Raw genomic sequence first — 20,411 nt, forward strand, 5'->3', positions numbered from 1 at the left:
GGGTGTGTGTCCGTGTGTGTGTGTGTGTTTCTCATTCCCAGTGCCCTCACTCAGGCTTTCTCCTCCAGTAGGATGGGTGTCAGAGACTAAGGGTTAAAAACATGTAAGCTGATTCTTGACCTTTCTCCTTCCTGGAGTCCCTCCTTCCCACCTTCCCCCATCCCATCTCTCCTCACCCTTCCCTGCCACCCATCTCCTTCACACCCCCACTCCCCTCACCCTGCCCCTTTCTTTTCCCCCAGTTTCCCCTCAAGCGGGGTCCTACTGATGCGGGAGGGTAGTCAGGGGAGGCCTACCAGCCACCATGCCAAGGCTGGTTCCTCCTCAAGTCCAGCAACAAGGCAGAAAGACCCCAATCTAATCATCTTGGCGGGGGGCTTATCGGGGAGGGGAGGGCATTGGAAAGAGTCACTGAGAAAGGGGAACTGGACCAAGAATCCCATCCACGTTGCTGATCACAGGCACGGCTAACTGGTTCCGGCTTGGCCCACCCTGGCCCCAGCCCCTCGCCCCCTCCCTGTAGCCCAGCTGGACCCCCAACGGTGCCCCACACCTAGGAGTTATCCCCTTTCCTCACCCCCCTCAGTTCCTATGGCAACCCACAGTCAAATAGAAGCGGCCCCTGGGCCGGGCTCCAGGAAGGAGAAGCCACAGAGAGGAAGCCCCCCACCCCACCCCCGCCCTTCCCTGCCCCTACCATCTCTCCCGCCTACAGGGTCACATACCGCCTGGGCCAGTGTGTCCTGGGAAAGTGGAGTCCCCGGACCCTGAGGACCACCTGCAGCTGGACTCACGGTAACCACCCTTCCCTCCGGGCTAGGCCCATAGTCCTGATGCCCCTCTCAGCAATTGCCGTTTGCACCTTGGCCGCTCCAGTTCAGCATGGGAAGGGGGGCGGGAAGCTCCAGACTGTTCTAACTGTCCTAACTGTCTCCCTTTGCTCCGCCGGTGAGTGGGCAGCCCGGCTCCCCTCCCCGTCCTCGCAGTGGGGTCCGGGCTGGTGAAGAGCTGGGTTGGTGGGGGCGGCAGGTGGATGGACGGACAGGATCTGAGGTGGAGGGCTGGTCTGAAACCGCTGGAATGGACAGACGGGGCTACTCTGGTTCAGGCCAGGCAGACAGGGGCCTCAGGGGTGGCCAGCTCATTTCTGCTCCAGTGGCCTTGGGGCCCTGGCCTTGGAGGAGCCGGAGGGCTCAGCTCCTGGCCCCAGCAGTCTGCCTGGCCCTGGGGGCTTCCTCCCTCTGACCGGGCAGATGGGGGTGGAGGCAGGGTGGCGTCCAGTCTTATTTATTGCTGTCCAGCTCTCTGACTAGTCCATTCATTCATTCATTCATTCAATAGTATTTATTGAGCACTTACTGTGTGGAGAGCATTGTACTAAGCGCTTGTAAAGCACAATACAGCAATAAAGAGAGAAGCAGCGTGGCTCAGTGGAAAGAGCCCGGGCTTTGGAGTCAGAGGTCAGGGGTTCGAATCCAGGCTCTGCCGACTGTCAGCTGTGTGGCTTTGGGCAAGTCACTTCACTGCTGTCGGCCTCAGTTCCCTCATCTGTAAAATGGGGAGTAAAGCTGTGAGGCCCCCGTGGGACAACCTGATTACCTTGTATCCTCCCCTGCGCTTAGAACAGTGCTTTGCACGTAGTAAGCGCTTAATAAATGCCATTATTATTATTATTATTAATATTAATCCCTGCCCACAGTGGGGCATTTAGAGGGGGATTTGCTGGATGGGGCTATAAGGCAGGTCCTGGGGTGCCAAATCCCTTTCTCTAACTCCCCGAACAGGTCTTTGTCTGTTTCTGTCGTCTCTCCCTGCTCTGCCTCTGGCCCATTTCCATCCTGGGTGAGAGCTGAGAAGAGAAGGAGCAAGGCTCTGGGGCTATTCATTCATTCATTCAATCAATCATATTTATTCAGCGCTTTCTGTGTGCAGAGCACTGTACTAAGCGCTTGGGAAGTACAAGTTGGCAACATATAGAGACGGTCCCTACCCAACAGTGGGCTAATGGGTGTTGGGCAGCGAGGAGCCTCCCTTCTGGCAAACAGCGTCAGGGAGTGGAGAGGGAGAACTAGGGGGCAGGGAGGAAGACAAACAGGGTCAGGGAGTGGGGAGGGAGAAACTGGGGGGCAGGGAGGAAAAGGGTGAGGGGGCAGGTAATAGGGAATGCGATGGAGAATGCTTCCTTCCTTCCTGGGACCCTTCCCTAGCTCTCTCCTGCCTGCCCGCCTACCTGTTTTTCCAGCCTTGTAGTTGGAATTCTGCTGGAAGAATCTGCCTGAAGGAAGGGGGAGCAGGGGCAGAGCAGAGCATCCAGGTGGAGAGGGAGGCCAGGAGCCACTTAGTAATAAATATAATGGTACTTGCTAAGCACTTACTATGTGCCAAGCACTCCTCTCCCATGGCCCTGCCCGGCCTGACCAAAGGGAGTGGGAAGTTTAGTTTCCCTTCTTATTTTCTGTTTCTGTTCCCTCTTGGTCTTCTGGTTCCAGCTTCTGCAGGGAACTGCCTCCCCTCCCAGGGGCCATTTGTCCCACTGACCTCTGACCCTAGATTTTGGGCCCAGGGCCCGGCCCCACCCATCCCCATCTGGCCTGGCTTGGTTCTGTCCCCCTACCCTACCGTACCTGGTCCTGTCTGACCCTGTGTGACCCTTCAGGGGAAGCAGCATGGTTCAGTGGAAAGAGCGCATGCTTGGGAGTCAGAGGCCATGGGTTCGAATGCCACTTGTCAGCTGTGTGACCTTGGGCTAGCCACTTAACTTCTCTGTGCCTCAGTTACCTCATCTGTAAAATGGGGATTAAGACTGTGAGCCCCAAGTGGGACAACCTGATCACCTTGTATCCCCTCCAGTGCTTAGAACAGTGCTTTACACACAGTAAGCACTTAACAAATACTATAATAATAATAATAATAATGATGGCATTTATTAAGCGCTTACTATGTGCAAAGCACTGTTCTAAGCGCTGGGGAGGTTACAAGGTGATCAGGTTGTCCCACAGAGGGCTGACATGTTAATCCCCATTTTACAGATGAGGTAACTGAGGCCCAGAGAAGCAAAGTGACTTGCCCAGAGTCACCCAGCTGACAATTGGCGGAGCGGGGATTTGAACCCATGACCTCTGACTCCAAAGCCTGTGCTCTTTCCATTGAGCCACGCTGCTTCTCACTACCATTATTATTATTATTACCCTACCCTGCCCAGCCTTGTCAGTCAGTCAATCATATTTTTTGAGCACTTACTTTGCGCAGAGCAACGTATTAAGCACTTGGGAGAGGACAATATAACAATATATCAGACACATTCCCTGCCCTCAACAAGTTTACAGTCTAACCCAAGGATTGGGTGAAGCTGCTGTGCCCTCCCTCCAGTGCTCCCCGCATCATACAGATGCAGAAGCAGATGCCGAGGAAGAGCCGTGGGCTGAGCCTTCCCTCCCCAGGCCTTCCTTGGCACTGGTCAGCGGGGTCCACGCCACAAGTAAGCGGTCAATAAATACGATTGAATGAATGAATGAACCAATGGATCTCCTGGGCTTTGTGTTCTAGAGGGTCCTTCCCTTTTTTATGGTATTTATTAAGCACTTACTATGTGCCAGGGACTGTGCTAAGTGCTGGGGTAGGTACAAGCTAATCAAGTTGGACACAGCTTAGTACAGTGCTCTGCACACAGTAAGCGCTCAAGAAATATGATTGAATGAATGAATGTCCCAAGAGAGCTCAGTCGCAACCCCATTTTCCAGATGAGAGAACTGAGGCCCAGAGAAGTGAAGTGACTTGCCCAAAGGCCCCGAGGAGACAAGTGGCGCAGCTGGGATTAGAACCCAGGTCCTTCTAACTCCCAGACCTATGATCTATCTACTAGGTCATGCTGCTTCTCTAAAGCAGCTTTTAGTTTTACTTGTACATATCTATTCTATTTATTTTATTTTTTAGTGTGTTTGGTTTTGTTCTCTGCCTCCCCCTTTTAGACTGAGCCCTCTGTTGGCTAGGGACTGTCTCTATATGTTGCCAACTTGTACTTCCCAAGCGCTTAGTACAGTGCTCTGCACACAGTAAGCGCTCAATAAATACGATTGATTGATTGATTGATAGAGGGCAGGTCCTGGGGGACTGGAATCAGAGGCAGTCACCCCGCCCCTGTATGTCCCCCTGCCTCTTTCAATGCTCTGGGAGCCCTCCCACTCCTCCTCCCCCTTCCCCTCTCATTGCTTCTGGAATTTCCTTCCCCCCCTCTCACCCCCCACCCCACAACACACTTCCCAGTGCTCCTGGAGTCTCCCTCTCCCCTTCCCTGTCTTCCTTCCCCTTCCTCTGCTGGGAAGCATCATGACCCAAAGGATAGAGCCCGGGCATGGGAGTCAGAAAGTCGTGGGCTCTAATCCTGGCTCTGCCACTTGTCTGCTGTGTGACCTTGGGCAAAGCATTTCACTTCTCTGTGCCTTAGTTACCTCATCTGTAAAATAGGAGCTGCAGCCCCATGTGGGACACGGACTGCGTCCAGCTCTATTTGTTTGTATCCACCCTAGTGCTTATACCGTGCCTGGCACACAGTAAGTGCTTAACAAATACCATTATTATCAATCAATCAATCAATCAATCGTATTTATTGAGCGCTTACTATGTGCAGAGCACTGTACTAAGCGCTTGGGAAGTACAAATTGGCAACACATAGAGACAGTCCCTACCCAACAGTGGGCTCACAGTCTAAAAGGGGGAGACAGAGAACAGAACCAAACATACCAACAAAATAAAATAAATAGGATAGAAATGTACAAGTAAGATAAATAAATAAATAAATAAATAGAGTAATAAATATGTACAACCATATATACATATATACAGGTGCTGTGGGGAAGGGAAGGAGGTAAGATGGGGGGATGGAGAGGGGGATGGAGAGGGGGACGAGGGGGAGAGGAAGGAAGGGGCTCAGTCTGGGAAGGCCTCCTGGAGGAGGTGAGCTCTCAGCAGGGCCTTGAAGGGAGGAAGAGAACTAGCTTGGCGGAGGGGCAGAGGGAGGGCATTCCAGGCCCCGGGGATGACGTGGGCCGGGGGTCGACGGCGGGACAGGCGAGAACGAGGTACAGTGAGGAGATTAGCGGTCGAGGAGCGGAGGTTGCGGGCTGGGCAGTAGAAGGAGAGAAGGGAGGGGAGGTAGGAGGGGGCGAGGTGATGGACAGCCTTGAAGCCCAGGGTGAGGAGTTTCTGCCTGATGCGCAGATTGATTGGTATTATTATTATTATTATTATTATAATGAGAAGCAGCGTGGCTCAGTCGCAAGAGCACGGGCTTTGGAGTCAGAGGTCATGGGTTCGAATCCCGACTCCGCCACATGTCTGCTGTGTGACCTTGGGCAAGTCAGTTAAATTCTCAGAGCCTCAGTTCCCCTATCTGTAAAATGGGAATGAAGACTGTAAGCCCCACGAGGGACACCTTAATCACCTTGTATCCCCCCCAGCGCTTAGAACAGTGCTTTGCACATAGTAAGTGCTTAACAAATACCATCATCATCATCATTATTATCTCCATTCCAGTGATCCAGTGATCCCCCTCTTCCTTCCCCTTTTGCTCTCTCCTTCCCCGTTCAGTCAGTCAATCATATTTATTGAGCATTTACTATGTGTAGAGCACTTATCCAGTGCAGAGCTTATTAAGCACTTGGGAGAGTGCAATATCAGTCAATCAATCATATTTATTGAGCGCTTACTGTTTGCAGAGCATTGTACTAAGCGCTTGGGAAGTACAAGTTGGCAACATATAGAGACGGTCCCTACCCAACAGTGGGCTCACAGTCTAGAAGGGGGAGACAGAGAACAAAACAAAACATATTAACAGAATAAAATAAATAGAATAAATATGTACAAGTAAAATAAATAAATATTTATTTATTCCCCATCCCTCTCAGTGCTCCTGGAGCTTTCCCCTCCTCCCCACCCTTTTCAGTGCTCCTGGAATAGACAAGGACCAGCTGCTCCCAACTCTGTCCACCCACACCTCCAGTCAATTAATTGTATTTGTTGTGCAGAACACTGTATTAAGCGCTTGGGAGAGTATAATATATCAGAATTGATAGACATGTTCCCTGACCACAAGGAGCTTACATTCTGGGGGGGGCAGACATTAAAATAAATTATGGCTGTGTATGTGAGTGTTGTGGAGTTAAGGGTGGGCGTGAATGAAGGGTACAAATTCAAATGCAAGAGGAATGCAGAAGAGAGAGGGAATGGGGAAATGAGGGCTTAGTCAGGGAAGGCCTTTTGGAGGTTAAATGATTTTAATAAGGCTTTGAAGGTAGGGGGAGTGGTAGTCTGGCATTTGTGGACGGGGAAGGAGTTCCAGACAAGAGGAAGGATGTGGGTGAGGGGTTGAGAGACGAGATTGAGGTACAGTGAGTATAGGGTGGCTTTCAGGGAGTGAAGTGTCAGGGCTCGGTTGTAGTAGGAGAGTTAGCTAGATGAGATGTCCAAGACTGAACTCCTTGTCTTCCCTCCCAAACCCTGCCCTCTCCCTGACTTTCCCATCTCTGTTGACGGCACTACCATCCTTCCCATCTCACAAGCCCGCAACCTTGGTGTCATCCTCGACTCCGCTCTCTCATTCACCCCTCACATCCAAGCCGTCACCAAAACCTGCCGGTCTCAGCTCCGCAACATTGCCAAGATCCGCCCTTTCCATCCAAACCGCTACCCTGCTCATTCAAGCTCTCATCCTATCCCATCTGGACTACCGCATCAGCCTTCTCTCTGGTCTCCCATCCTCGTGTCTCTCCCCACTTCAATCCATACTTCATGCTGCTGCCCGGATTGTCTTTGTCCAGAAACGCTCTGGGCATGTTACTCCCCTCTTCAAAAATCTCCAGTGGCTACGAATCAACCTATGCATCAGGCAGAAACTCCTCACGCTTGGCTTCAAGGCTGTCCATCACCTCGCCCCCTCCTACCTCACCTCCCTTCTCTCCTTCTCCAGCCCAGCCCGCACCCTCCGCTCCTCCGCCGCTAATCTCCTCACCGGACCTCGTTCTCGCCTGTCCCGCCATCGACCCCCGGCCCACGTCATCCCCCGGGCCTGGAATGCCCCCAATCCCTCTGCCCATCCGCCAAGCTAGCTCTCTTCCTCCCTTCAAGGCCCTACTGAGAGCTCACCTCCTCCAGGAGGCCTTTCCAGACTAAGCCCCTTCTTTCCTCTCCTCCTTGTCCCCCTCTCCATCTCCCCCATCTTTCCTCCTTCCCTTCCCCACAGCACCTGTATATATGTATATATGTTTGTACATATTTATTACTCTATTTATTTATCTTACTTGTACATATCTATTCTATTTATTTTATTTTGTTAGTATGTTTGGTTTTGTTCTCTGTCTCCCCCTTCTAGACTGTGAGCCCGCTGTTGGATAGGGACTGTCTCTATGTGTTGCCGACTTGTACTTCCCAAGCGCTTAGTACAGTGCTCTGCACACAGTAAGTGCTCAATAAATATGATTGATTGATTGATTGATTGATGAGATAGGAGGGGGCAAGGGGATTGAGTGATGGTAAGGAGTCTCTGTTTGATGCCAAGGTGGATGGGCAACCACTGGAGGTTCTTGAGTGGGAAGAAGTGGATTGAATGAGTTTTTTTAGAATAATGACCTGGGCAGCAAAGTGAAGTACTGACTGGAGTGGGGAGAGACAGGAGGCAGGGAGGTAGGCAAGGAGGTTGATGCAATAGTCGTCATAGTAATATAGAATTAGCTATAATTCTATTTATTCCAATAGTATTGCACCCTGTCTACTTGTTTTGTTTTGTTGTCTGTCTCCCCCTTCTAGACTGTGAGCCCATTGTTGGGTAGGGACTGTCTCTATATGTTGCCAATTTGTACTTCCCAAGCGCTTAGTACAGTGCTTTGCACACAGTAAGCACTCAATAAATACGATTATAAACAATACATAAATAGTCAAGGCAGAGTAGAATAAGTGCTTGGATCAACCCGGCAGCAGTTTGGGCAGTTGATACCCGCCCCCCAACCCCACAGCACTTATGTACATATCTATAAATTTTGTATTATAAATTATTTATTATCAATGTTCACGTCCCCCTCTAGACTGTAAACTTATGGAGGACAGGGAACGTGCCTGCTAACTGTTGTATTGTACTCTCCCAAGTGCATAGTACAGTACTCTGCACACAGTAAGCTGCTCAATAAATACAATTGATGATGACGGTGATAAGAAGCAGCATGGCTCAATGGAAAGAGCATGAGCTGTGGAGTCAGAGGTCACTGGTTCAAATCCCGGCTCCTCCAACTGTCAGCTGTGTGACTGGGCAAGTAACTTAACTTCTCTGGGCCTCCATTACCTCATCTGTAAAATGGGGATTAAGACTGTGAGCCCCCCATGGGGCAACCTGATCACCTTGTAACCTCCCCAGCACTTAGAACAGTGCTTTGCATGTAGAAAGCGCTTAATAAATGTTATCATTATTATTATTATTAATGAGGTAGAAGTGACAGGATCCAGTGACAGAGTGAATATGTGGGTTGAATGAGAGAGATAATAATAATAATAATGATGGCATTTATTAAGCGCTTACTATGTGCAAAGCACTGTTCTAAGCACTGGGGGGATACAAGGTCATGAGGTTGTCCCACGTGGGGCTCACAGTCTTCATCCCCATTTTACAGATGAGGGAACTGAGGCCCAGAGAAGTGAAGTGACTTGCCCAAATTTACACAGCTGACAAGTGGTGGAGCCGGGATTTGAACCCATGACCTCTGACTCCAAAGCCCGTGCTCTTTTCCACTGAGCCACGCTGCTTCTCCAGATGAGTCGAGATAATGCCAAAGTTATGGTCTTGTCCATTCAATCGTATTTACTGAGCACTTTGTGCAGAGCATTTGTACTAAGCACTTGGGAGAATACAAATAAATAGCCACGTTCCCTGCCCATAACAAGCTTACAGTCTAGAGGACGAGCTTAGACAGGAAGGATGGTGGTGTTATCTACAGGGTTGGGAAAGTCAGAGTGAGGAGAGCCCCGTGAACAGTGAGTGGGAGGGCTGTGAGTGAGAAGCCTGCCAAGCCCACCTCCCCTGTGTCCCTGCAGGGCACGGGCGGACAGACGGGCCCACCCGCCGTATGGAAGACCCCCTGCAGCGGCACCGTAGGGAGCAGGGCCGGACCCCCAGCCCCGTGGCCCCGGCTCCGGGCAACCAGCTCCTAGGCTACGTGGGGATCGAGGCTGTCCTGGATCAGATGCGAGTCAAGGCCATGAAAACTGGCTTCGAGTTCAATCTCATGGTGGTGGGTGAGTCTGGGGGCCCCGGGTGCAGAGAGACTGGCCGCAGCAGGGGTCCCTCTGGGGCGCTGGGGGTGGAGGCTGGCCCAGCCAAGGAGGACTGGGTCGGTCTGGGCCCCTCTCCCAGTGTGGGACCCCCCTGGGATGCGCCCCTCTCCCAGTGTGGGACCCCCCTGGGATGCCGGGGGCAGAGGTCACTGCCAACCCTGGAGCCTCCTGGCTGCCCATGCCCTGCCCCATGCCTGAGATTGTGAGGTCCCTCGGCTCCCAGGGACCAGGAAGAGAAATCCCCCAGCTAGGAGGATCCCAAGCCCTGGGGCAGCCCAGTCCAGCCCAGTCCAACCAGTTCCCCTCCCCTGACACCCAGTCCTGCAGTGTCAGTGAGCAGCCAGCTGCAGGCAGGACCTACTCTCAGAACTAGGCTGAGCATTGCGGTCAGTGGAGGATAATCCCATCAGACACCGACCCTGTCCCACGTTGAGCTCGCAGGACAGGAGGGAGGGGAAGCAGGGAGTTGGAGGAAACTGAGGCCCTGAGAGGGTCAGGGACTTGGGAGCGGAGCTGGGAATATCCAGCAAGGGTATTTTCTGAGCGAGCCCTTCTCCCGTGCAGAGTACTGTTCTCGGTGCTGGGAAAATTATACTAGAGTTAACAGACAGGATCCCTGCCCTCGGTAAGCTGACAGTCTAGGCAGTCTACTCGTATGAAGGATTTAAGTGGTGTGAGGAAGAGGAAGGAGTAGCCAAGTGCAGAGGTGACAGAGCGCTGAAGTGGCAATAGGTGGGGAGATGGGAGAGAAACCAGGGAAGGCCTCTTGGAGGAAATGGAATTCCCTCCTCATCCTCCTCCCTTCACTCCCCTGTGTTTCCTGCACACATGCTCCTGCCCTCCGTGCCCCCCGCCCTCCACCCGCCCCTCCTGCCCACAGGTCAGAGCGGCCTGGGGAAGTCCACCATGGTGGACACGCTGTTCAAGTCCAAGTTGAGTAGGCGTAGCTTGAGTGGAGCCCGGCAGCAGCCCATCCCCAAGACTGTGTGCATCCAGTCCATCAGCCATGGTAAGGACCCCTCCCCCCCAACCCCCCCCAACTCCTCCCCCGAGCGCTGACCCCCTGCGGGCAGGGTGATGGGCCCAGCTTCACCTCCTATTGCTATTGATGCTGTCGACTCATTTTGTTTTGTTGTCTGTCTTCCCGCTTCTAGACTGTGAGCCCGTTGTTGGGTAGGGATTGTCTCTACCTGTTGCCGAATTGTACTGTCCAAGCGCTTTGTACGGTGCTTTTTACACAGTAAGCTCTCAGTAAAAATGAATGAATGAATGAACCTCCACCACTCGATGGTCGGCTGGACAGTGGTCCCCCTCCGCTCTCCGCGCTCCCCCTGCCAGGGATGGAAATGGAGCCAAGATGGCAGCTCCATCCCTCACCGCCTGCCCTTGGGAAGCCAGTGATGGGTGGGGAGGCTGGGTTTCTGGTCCTCTCAGGCACCAGGAGCTTGGAGGGCGTGGGGAGGCAGTCAGGACACCGTGAGGTTGGGGTGGGGCTGGGGGGTGGCAGGGTCCTGGTGCCTCCGTGTTGGGCTGGGACCCGTGGCCATGGCGACGGAGCCAGGGGTAGGTGCCAACGGCAGTCCGTCGGGGCCCAGCGTGGCGGCTCCGGGACTCTGACTCCCTGAATGACCTCTCGGCTTCCCGCCCTGCAGTCATTGAGGAGAAGGGGGTGAAGCTGAAGCTGACGGTGACAGACACCCCAGGATTCGGGGACCAGATCAACAACGACCGATGGTTGGTAGTGGGAACGCTGAACTGAGCACCTGCCTCCGGGAGGTGACACCCAGGAAGCTTCCGCTCTAATGTGTCCCTTGACCCCCTTCCTTGTCCCCAACTGGCCTAACAGCTGGGGATGAGGGGGGCAGCGGGAGGGAAGTAGCTCCCTTCTCCCCCTCCCCAGGCCAGCCTCTGCCTGCCACTGGAGAGGGAGGCAGGAGAGCTCAGTATGGGGCTACTGTAGGGGACGCGATGGGGTGGGAGGGGCGGGGTGAGAGATGGAGGCCCCGGGGCCAATCAATGGTATTTATTGAGCACTTACCTTATGGGAAGCAGCATGCCCAGTAGATAGAGCACTGGCCTGGAGTCAGAAGGACCTGCGTTCTAATCCCAGCTCTGCCACTTGTCTGTTGTGTGACCTTGAGCAAGTCATTTCACTCCTCTGCACCCAGTTCCCTCATCTGTGAAGTGGGGATGAAGACCGTGAGCCCCATGTGAGACAGGGACTGATTAGCTTGTATCTACCCCGGTTATATCTACCCCAGCACTTAAAACAGTGCTTGACACATACTAAGAACTTAACAAGTACCCCATTATTATCATTACCTACTGTGTGCAGAGCACTGTACTAAGCACTTGGGAGAGCACAATACCACAAAGTTTGTCGACACAAACTTTGAGCGCTTAGTACAGTGCTCTGCACATAGTAAGCGCTCAATAAATACGATTGATGATGATGACACATTCCTTGTCACGAGGAGATTACAGTCTAGAGGGAGTGACAGACTACCATCCTTCCCGTCTCACAAGCCCGCAACCTTGGTGTCATCCAAGAGAAGCAGCATGGCTCAGTGGAAGGAGCCCGGGCTTTGGAGTCAGAGGTCATGGGTTCAAATCCTACCTCTGCCAATTATCTGTGTGATTTTGGGTAAATCACTTCTCTGTGCCTCAGCTCCCTCATCTGTAAAATGGGAATTAAGACTGTGAGCCCCCCGTGGGACAACCTGATCATCTTGTAACCTCCCCAGCGCTTAGAACAGTGCAATGCAGTGCATTGCACATAGTAAGTGCTTAATAAATGCCATTATTATTATTATTATCATCCTCGACTCCGCTGTCTCATTCACCACACACATCCAATCCGTCACCAAAAACCTGCCGGTCTCACCTCCATAACATCACCAAGATCCACCCTTTCCTCTCCATCCAAACTGCTACCTTGCTGGTTCAATCTCTCATCCTTGCCCGACTGTATTACTGCATCAGCCTCTTCTCTGATCTCCCATCCTCCTGTCTGTCCCCGCTTCAGTCTATACTTCACTCTGCTGCCCGGATTATCTCTGTACAGAAAAGCTCTGGGCATGTCACTCCCCTCCTCAAAAATCTCCAGTTGTTGCCTGTCAACCTACAAATGAAGCAAAAACTCCTCACTCTCAGCTTCAAGGCTGTCCATCACCTCGCCTCCTCCTACCTCACCTCCCTTCTCTCCTTCTCCAGCCCAGCCCACACTCTCTGCTCCTCTGTCGCTAACCTCCTCACTGTGCCTCGTTCTTGCCTGTCCCGCCGTCGACCCCTAGCCCACATCTTTCCCCTGGCCTGGAATGCCCTCCCTCCACACGTCTGCCAAACTAGCTCTCTTCCTCCCTTCAAAGCCCTACTGAGAGCTCACCTCCTCCAGGAGGCCTTCCCAGACTGAGCCCCCTCCTTCCTCTCCTCCTCCCCATCGCCCCCCCATCCTACCTCCTTTCCCTCCCTACAGCACTTGTTTATATTTGTACATATTTATCACTCTATTTTACTTGTACATGTTTACTATATTTTATTGATGATGTGCATATAGCTATTATTCTACTCTTTCTAACGGTTTTGACACCTGTCTACATGTTTTGTTTTGTTTTCTGCCTTCCCCTTCTAGACTGAGCCCATTGTTGGGTAGGGACCATCTCTATATGTTGCCAACTTGTACTTCCCAAGCGCTTAGTACAGTGCTCTGCACACAGTAAGCGCTCAGTAAATGAGATTGAATGACAGACATGAAAATCAATTAGGGGGATGTACAGTGGTGGGGGGCGGGGGGTGGGGAGGGCAGACACTCTTTGGCCTCCAGGATGAGCAGCTGGGGCAGAGGCTGGGGTAGGGGCGGCAGGGGGAGGGGTGGGACAATTGATGCCCCCCCATCCCCTGCTCCCCGGCCTTCCCCCACCAGCTGGGAGCCCATCCTGAGCTTTATCAACGAGCAGTACGAGCAGTACCTGCGGGAGGAGATTCTCATCAACAGGCAGCGTCACATCCCCGACTCCCGCGTCCACAGCTGCATCTACTTCGTGCCACCCACTGGCCACTGGTAGGGGATTCCCACTCCATGCCCCTCCGCACCTGTCCCCTCCCTCCTTTCGTCCCCGGGCCCTTGCGGCAAAGCCTGGAGCGGCGAGGGTAGGGATGGGTGGTGGCGGGCGCCACGTGCCCCGTGGAACCCAAAGCTGGAGGGTGTGGGGCTCTCCGGTCATGTCCCGGGTGGGTTGGGTGGGCGGATGGATGGACGGGCGGACAGATGGACCGGCGCGGCGGGCTCGGCTCCGCAGGCTTCGTCCATTGGATCTGGAGTTTCTGCAGCGGCTGTGCCGGGTGGTGAACGTGGTGCCCGTGATCGCCCGGGCCGACAGCCTCACCCTGGATGAGAGGGAAGACTTCCGGCGGCAGGTGTGAGGGTGGGGCTGGATTGGGGATGGAAGAGGGGCACTGAGGGAGCCAGAATGAGGTTGGAGCAGGGACCCCCTGGGGGAGCAGGATTGAGGTTGGAGCAGGGACACTCCTAAACTTGCACCTGCAGTCCTAGGAAATTCCAGTAACCTGAGCCCTGGTCCTCGGTGTCCCTGCCACCCCCAGATCCAGCGGGACCTACAAGCTCACGGGGTCAGTGTGTACCCGCAGAAGAACCTAGATGAAGACGCGGACGACAGGCTCCTCAATGACAAGATCCGGGTGAGCGTCCGGGCTCCTCGGATGAACCCGAGTCCGGAGACCCCACTCTCCCCGAGGACGCGAGCAACATGGTGACATGACCACAAAGGCCTAAAACATGCCGGACTCATTGACAGCAGCACAGTGCCGACATGGGCCTTAGCACCGTGTCCAGGCTGTCATGTCTGTCATTCAATCGTTACCATCCATGTTAACCGGCTGTTATTCTGGATTTCTGAGGGGCCTGTCCACCCATCCATAGGACACCATTGGCGATTCCCCAGTCAGCAACCCGCCCCGCCAATGGCACAGTCCCAGCAGGCACCTTCTCCTCCTCTGTCCATCCCACCCCTCCAGGCCCCCACTATTCCTTCGTGACCTGGTGAGAGCATCTTCCTCACTCCCAGCTGACACATCCCACTCACTCTTCTCATGTACAGTCCTGTGGTTTCCAGGGCACCCTGGCTCTCCTCCCTGCCCGGGCCCCTTGGCCTTGCCCAGCCGGCCTTGCCCAGCTCACCCCCAACTCCCTTCCTGTACAGGCCAAGATCCCCTTTGCCGTGGTGGGGGCTGACCGTGAGTATGAGGTGAATGGGAAGATGGTTCTGGGCCGGAAGACCAACTGGGGAATCATTGAAGGTAAGACCCATTGGGAGCAGCTCCCAGGGGGGTGCCTCCCCCATGGCCCGGGGAAGGACCTGATGGGTTCAGGGGAGGAGTGGTAGTGGAGAGCCCTTCCTGACTGGGGCTGGGGGTGGGGGGGGGGTGTCCCTGCCCTGCTCTGCTCTCCTACCCTCCGGGGGACATTCAGTACCGTGTGGATGGGCCTGCAGAGCCAGAGGTCCTACTGGGCAGAGGGACTGGCTATCCCCCAGCCCCCAGGGCTTGGGGGCTTAGGAGGAGGTCTGCCTATCTGGGTGGATTAGGATGGAGAGAAGTCTGTTAGGTTTGGTGAGAAGGAGGTCATTGGTGCCTCAATGGAGAGGGCAGTTTCAGAAGCTGGATCACAGGAGGTTGAGGTGAGAGTCGGAGGAGAGGGAAGTGGAGGCAGCGGGCATAGACAGCCTGCTCGAGGGGTTTGGACAGGAATGGTAGGCGGAAGGAGGGGCGAGTTCTGGGGAGAGCCGGGGGATTGGGGGGGGGATGAGAGCCCAGGGGCAGGTTGGATAGTAAGAGGAAGGTGGCTTCAGAGAGAGAGTGGTTGAAGATGGCAGTCAGGGAAGGAGCTCGTGTTTTAATTTGAGATGAAGGGATGGCGCAGGTGGAGGGGGGTGGATGTTGATAGGAGGTGGGAGATCTCTTGGGCGATGCGGCTGGGTAGGACAAAAGAGTGGAAAAGTAGGTGGAGGGAACACCTGGCTTCCCTCTAAACACTGTCTAGGAAAAGGAATCTCCTTCCTCTCCCTTCCCCTCCGTCTCCCCTCCCTCTCTCCTCCCTTTCTTCCCCTTCTCTCTCCCCTTCCCTTTCTTCCACTTTCTCCCCTTCCTCCTCCCTCCCTCACATCCCTTCTCTCTCCCCCCTTCACCTTCCTCCCTTTTCCTCCTCCTTTGTCTCCTCTTCCTCCTTGTTGCTATCGCTGGCTAGTATGGTTGTTGACCATTGGACTCTGAGCCAGAGAAACGCAAAATTTGGCTCTTCTGGCTACAGGGCCCTACATCTCTTACAAGTTTTTCTGTATCTATCCCTGTTTTTATGTTTTATGCTATCTTTGAGTTCTCTTTTTTTATTCTTTCCATATGTTCCAGCCCCCTTCCCCACCTTACTCTTAGATTGTGAGCTCCTTACGAGCCAAGGATAGTAGCTAATTCACTTAGTACAGTGCTCTACACACAGTAAGTGCTTAAATACTATTACTGTTATTACTAGCGACTATTATTACTATTATTAGAGAAGTAGCGTGGCTCAATGGAAAGAGCCCGGGCTTTGGAGTCAGAGGTCATGGGTTCGAATCCCGGCTCCACCACGTATCAGCTGTGTGACTTTGGGCAAGTCACTTCACTTCTCTGGTCCTCAGTTCCCTCATCTGGAAAATGGGGTTTAAGTCTGTGAGCCCCACATGGAACAACTTGATTACCTTGTATCTACCCCAGCACTTAGAACAGTGCTTTGCACATATTAAGCGCTTAATAAATGCCATCATTGTTATTACTACAGCAATCTTTCTGGGGTGTGAAGCTCCAGGGAGCTGAGCAGAGGGTTCTGCCCATCCCCTGGATCCAACCCCAGCCCTGCTTTTCTCTACCGGCTTCTGCCCTGTGTGGTCCTCGCATCAGTTCCAGTTCTGCCTCTCACAGTCCTGGCATCAGTCCTGACCCTGCCTCTCAGCCTTTAGCTCAGCCTTGCCTCATCCTGCCCCATGGAATCCTGTCCCCTGGTCCCCGGCTCATCTCTGGCCTTGCCTTTCAGTGGAGAACATGGCCCATTGTGAGTTTCCCCTCCTGAGAGACCTGCTCATCAGGTGAGAGGCCGGGCACCGGGGCGGGGGCCGGGGCCTGGCATCAGGATGAAGGGCTGGGCTGTGGGGGTGGACACGGAAGGCCCTGCTGGAGAAGAGGCCAAGGAAGGAGGCGGTCTGCATGGGGGCAGGCCTTGGGTGAGGGGAGGGGGATTCAAGGGTTGCCCCTCCAGCCTGTGCCACCCTCTGGGCCTGTGCTTCCCCCATCAGGTCCCACCTGCAGGACCTCAAGGACATCACCCATAACATCCACTATGAAAACTACCGTGTGCAGCGGCTGAACCAGAGCCACCTCCTCACCCACGGCCCTGAGTGGGCCACCCTGAACCCCGTCCAGCCACAACCGGGCCCAGAAGAGGCGGATGGCGACAACCTGTGAGGACGGAGCCCCCTGCCCCGGCCCCCCCACCTTCCCCACGCCCTGCATCCCCCACCCCTCTCTGCTTCCCAAGTCTGAACCCCGCTGGATTCTGGAATGAAATGGGGGGAAGCCAAGGTCAGCCCTCCCCTCCCTGCCACTCCCAGGTTTCGGGGCCAGGGGCCCTGGGAGCAGAGACGCAGGTCTGAGCTGAGACCCAGGCTGATGGCGATCTGGGCCGCGCGGCCCTCTTCCACCCCTTCCCCATCTCTTTCCACAGCTTCTCCCTCCCCTGGTCGGCCAGCCTGGATGTGGCTGTTGGGCCCTGCCCCGAACCCTGAGACCCTTCCCTCCCCCCCACCCCACTCCAGGCCTCATTAAAGAACGGGCTGGGGTCAGGCAGCTCTTCTGATTGTGTTCACTGTGGAGGTTGGAGGTCAGAGTTTGGGCTGGTGGCCAGAAGGGAGTAGAGGGTCACTGTTAGGCCTGAGGGGAGAGGGCACATGGTGAAGGTGGAGGGCCAGGGGAGAGTTGCTGGGGGCTGGGGTTGATGGGCATTGGGGTGGGGTGGCAAGAGTGGAGTTGGGAGTGGTAAACTGGGTCTGTGTGAGGGGCGGAGGGAACAGGGAGGTGGAAGGGTCCGGGAGGGGGAAAGTGGGACAGGAAGTGCGTCCCTCCCTCTTCAGTCCTCCAGAGCAGTGTCCATCCCTCTGTCCCGCCCATCCCCCACCCCAAGGAGGACAGAGAGCAGGAAACCAAGTAGGGGTTGCTAGAGCATGAGAATATGCCCCCTCCCCATGTGGCCCTATGTCCACCATCCACCAAGCTCTGGGGGAGCGGGAGAGAGCTCTCCAGGCCCGATGCTCACAGCGGAGAGAAGAAGAGAAAGGGGAGAGGGGAGAGCTCGGCTGCAGCCTCTGGACCGCAGGGCTGGGGGAGCGGCTCTATCGCTCCCACTGGCTTCCTAGGAGCCAGGCCAGCCCGGCCCCCAGTCCCCGGCCCCAGCCTCTATCTCACTTACAACCTCTTGCCCCCAGCCCAGGGCTGGTTGCTGGTGCGGGGTGGGTGAGGGGAATGGAGGGGCAAGAGGGCAGGGCAGGAAGCTGTGGGCCTTTCCCTGAGGGCAGGGCCCCCCAGGCCTCCTGGGCCACCCTGAGAGCCCCCAGACTTGGCTGGCTGGAGCCCAACCCATTCCTGGGCTTGGCCCCCCTTCACCCACCCCAGGGTCCTGCCCCTGCCCATCGTCCTCCTCCTGACGTCCTGCTCCCCTTCCCCACTTCCCACACTACCCCAGACCACCCTGGGAGGGGGGATGACTAATAATAATAATCATCAATCATCATCATCATCAATCGTATTTATTGAGCGCTTACTGTGTGCAGAACACTGTACTAAGCGCTTGGGAAGTACAAGTTGGCAACATATAGAGACAGTCCCTACCCAACAGTGGGCTCACAGTCTAAAAGGGGGAGACAGAGAACAAAACCAAACATACTAACAAAGTAAAATAAATAGACTAGATATGTACAAGTAAAATAAATAAATAAATAAATAGAGTAATAAATATGTACAAACATATATACATATATACAGGTGCTGTGGGGAAGGGAAGGAGGTAAGATGGGGGGATGGAGAGGGGGACGAGGGGGAGAGGAAGGAAGGGGCTCAGTCTGGGAAGGCCTCCTGGAGGAGGTGAACTCTCAGTAGGGCCTTGAAGGGAGAAAGAGAGCTAGCTTAGCGGATGGGCAGAGGGATTGGGGGCATTCCAGGCCTGGGGGATGACGTGGGCCGGGGGTCGATGGCGGGACAGGTGAGAACGAGGTACAGTGAGGAGATTAGCAGCAGAGGGGCGGAGGGTGCGGGCTGGGCTGGAGAAGGAGAGAAGGGAGGTGAGGTAGGAGGGGGCGAGGTGATGGACAGCCTTGAAGCCAAGGGTGAGGAGTTTCTGCCTGATGCGCAGATTGATTGGTAGCCACTGGAGATTTTTGAGGAGGGGAGTAATATGCCCAGAGCGTTTCTGGACAAAGATAATCCGGGCAGCAGCATGAAGTATGGATTGAAGTGGGGAGAGACACGAGGATGGGAGATCAGAGAGAAGGCTGATGCGGTAGTCCAGACGGGATAGGATGAGAGCTTGAATGAGCAGGGTAGCGGTTTGGATGGAGAGGAAAGGGCGGATCTTGGCAATGTTGCGGAGCTGAGACCGGCAGGTTTTGGTGACGGCTTGGATGTGAGGGGTGAATGAGAGAGCGGAGTCGAGGATGACACCAAGGTTGCGGGCTTGTGAGACGGGAAGGATGGTAGTGCCGTCAACAGAGATGGGAAAGTCAGGGAGAGGGCAGGGTTTGGGAGGGAAGACAAGGAATTCAGTCTTGGACATGTTGAGTTTTAGGTGGCGGGCAGACATCCAGATGGAGATGTCCTGAAGGCAGGAGGAGATGCGAGCCTGGAGAGAGGCGGAGAGAGCAGGGGCAGAGATGTAGATCTGGGTGTCATCAGCGTAGAGATGATAGTTGAAGCCGTGGGAACGAATGAGGTCACCAAGGGAGTGCGTGTAGATCGAGAACAGAAGGGGACCAAGCACTGAACCTTGGGGAACCCCCACAGTAAGAGGATGGGAGGGGGAGGAGGAGCCTGCAAAAGAGACTGAGAATGAACGACCGGAGAGATAAGAGGAGAACCATAATAATAATAATAATATTAATAATAATAACCATAATAATAATGTCAGCATTTGTTAAGTGCTTACTATGTGCAAAGCACTGTTCTAAGCGCTGGGGGGATACAAGCTGATCAGGTTGTCCCACATGGGGCTCACAGTTTTAGTCCCCGTTTTACAGATGAGGGAACTGAGGCCCAGAGAAGTGAAGTGACTTGCCCAAAGTCACACAGCTGACAATTGGCGGAGGCTGGATTTGAACCCATGACCTCCGACTCCAAAGCCTGTGCTCTTTCCATGAGCCACGTTGCTTCTCGTAAGGATGGGGGACGCCAGGGTGAGTCTGGGACCACTAAACGTTGCTCAATAAATTGGAATCACTTCCAGTTCTGTTTGCAGTCCCCCTGGCCCGGCCTAATCAGTCAGTCAGTAGCAGCATGGTGTAGTGGGAAACAGCAGGCCTGCGAGTCAGAAGGTCATGGGTTCTAACCTCAGCTCCGCCACTTGTCTACTATGTGGCCTCTGGCAAGTCACTTAACTTCCCTGTGCCTCAGTTACCTCATCTGTAAAACGGGGACTGAGACTTTGAGCCCCATGTAGGATATGGACTGTGCCCAACCTGATTTACCTGGATCCACCCCAGTGCTTAGTACAGTACCTGATACATACTAAGAGCTTAATATTGTAATTTTGAGTGCTTACTCTGTGCAGAGCACTGGACTGAACTCTGGGGAGAGCACAAGAGAGTTAGTAGTGATGATCCCAGGTCTAGTGGGCTTGATGATACAGTAAGTTACAGGTAAGGGAAACAACTCAGTGTTAGGAAGGGTGGAACAGGTTGGGGGTTGAGTTATTGTACTCACTAGCATCAGTTCCTCCAACGAGGACTTGGTGATAGGAACTGCAGCAGAGGGAAACCGACCCAGGGAAAGAAACATGGGACACA

General features: G+C 54.2%; 1 protein-coding gene across 2 annotated transcripts; it reads left to right on the forward strand.

Moving 5' to 3' along the window:
- Nucleotides 1-720: 720 nt before the first annotated feature.
- Nucleotides 721-17,171, forward strand: SEPTIN12 (septin 12). 2 transcript variants are annotated; one of them, XM_038762260.1, is made up of 10 exons: nucleotides 721-795; nucleotides 9,076-9,276; nucleotides 10,196-10,324; nucleotides 10,968-11,049; nucleotides 13,238-13,375; nucleotides 13,614-13,731; nucleotides 13,918-14,013; nucleotides 14,535-14,631; nucleotides 16,400-16,451; nucleotides 16,659-17,171. In XM_038762260.1, exons 2-10 carry the CDS (start codon nucleotides 9,108-9,110, stop codon nucleotides 16,825-16,827), a joined length of 1,050 nt encoding a protein of 349 aa, XP_038618188.1. In that variant the 5' UTR covers nucleotides 721-795; nucleotides 9,076-9,107; the 3' UTR covers nucleotides 16,828-17,171. The 2 variants fall into 2 exon arrangements, with proteins under 2 accessions (XP_038618188.1, XP_038618189.1); XM_038762261.1 differs by lacking the exon at nucleotides 721-795 and adding an exon at nucleotides 1,007-1,053.
- The last annotated feature ends 3,240 nt before the right edge of the window (nucleotides 17,172-20,411 follow it).

Source organism: Tachyglossus aculeatus, chromosome 21 (assembly GCF_015852505.1).
Source record: "Tachyglossus aculeatus isolate mTacAcu1 chromosome 21, mTacAcu1.pri, whole genome shotgun sequence".
Taxonomy (NCBI): Eukaryota; Metazoa; Chordata; class Mammalia; order Monotremata; family Tachyglossidae; genus Tachyglossus; species Tachyglossus aculeatus.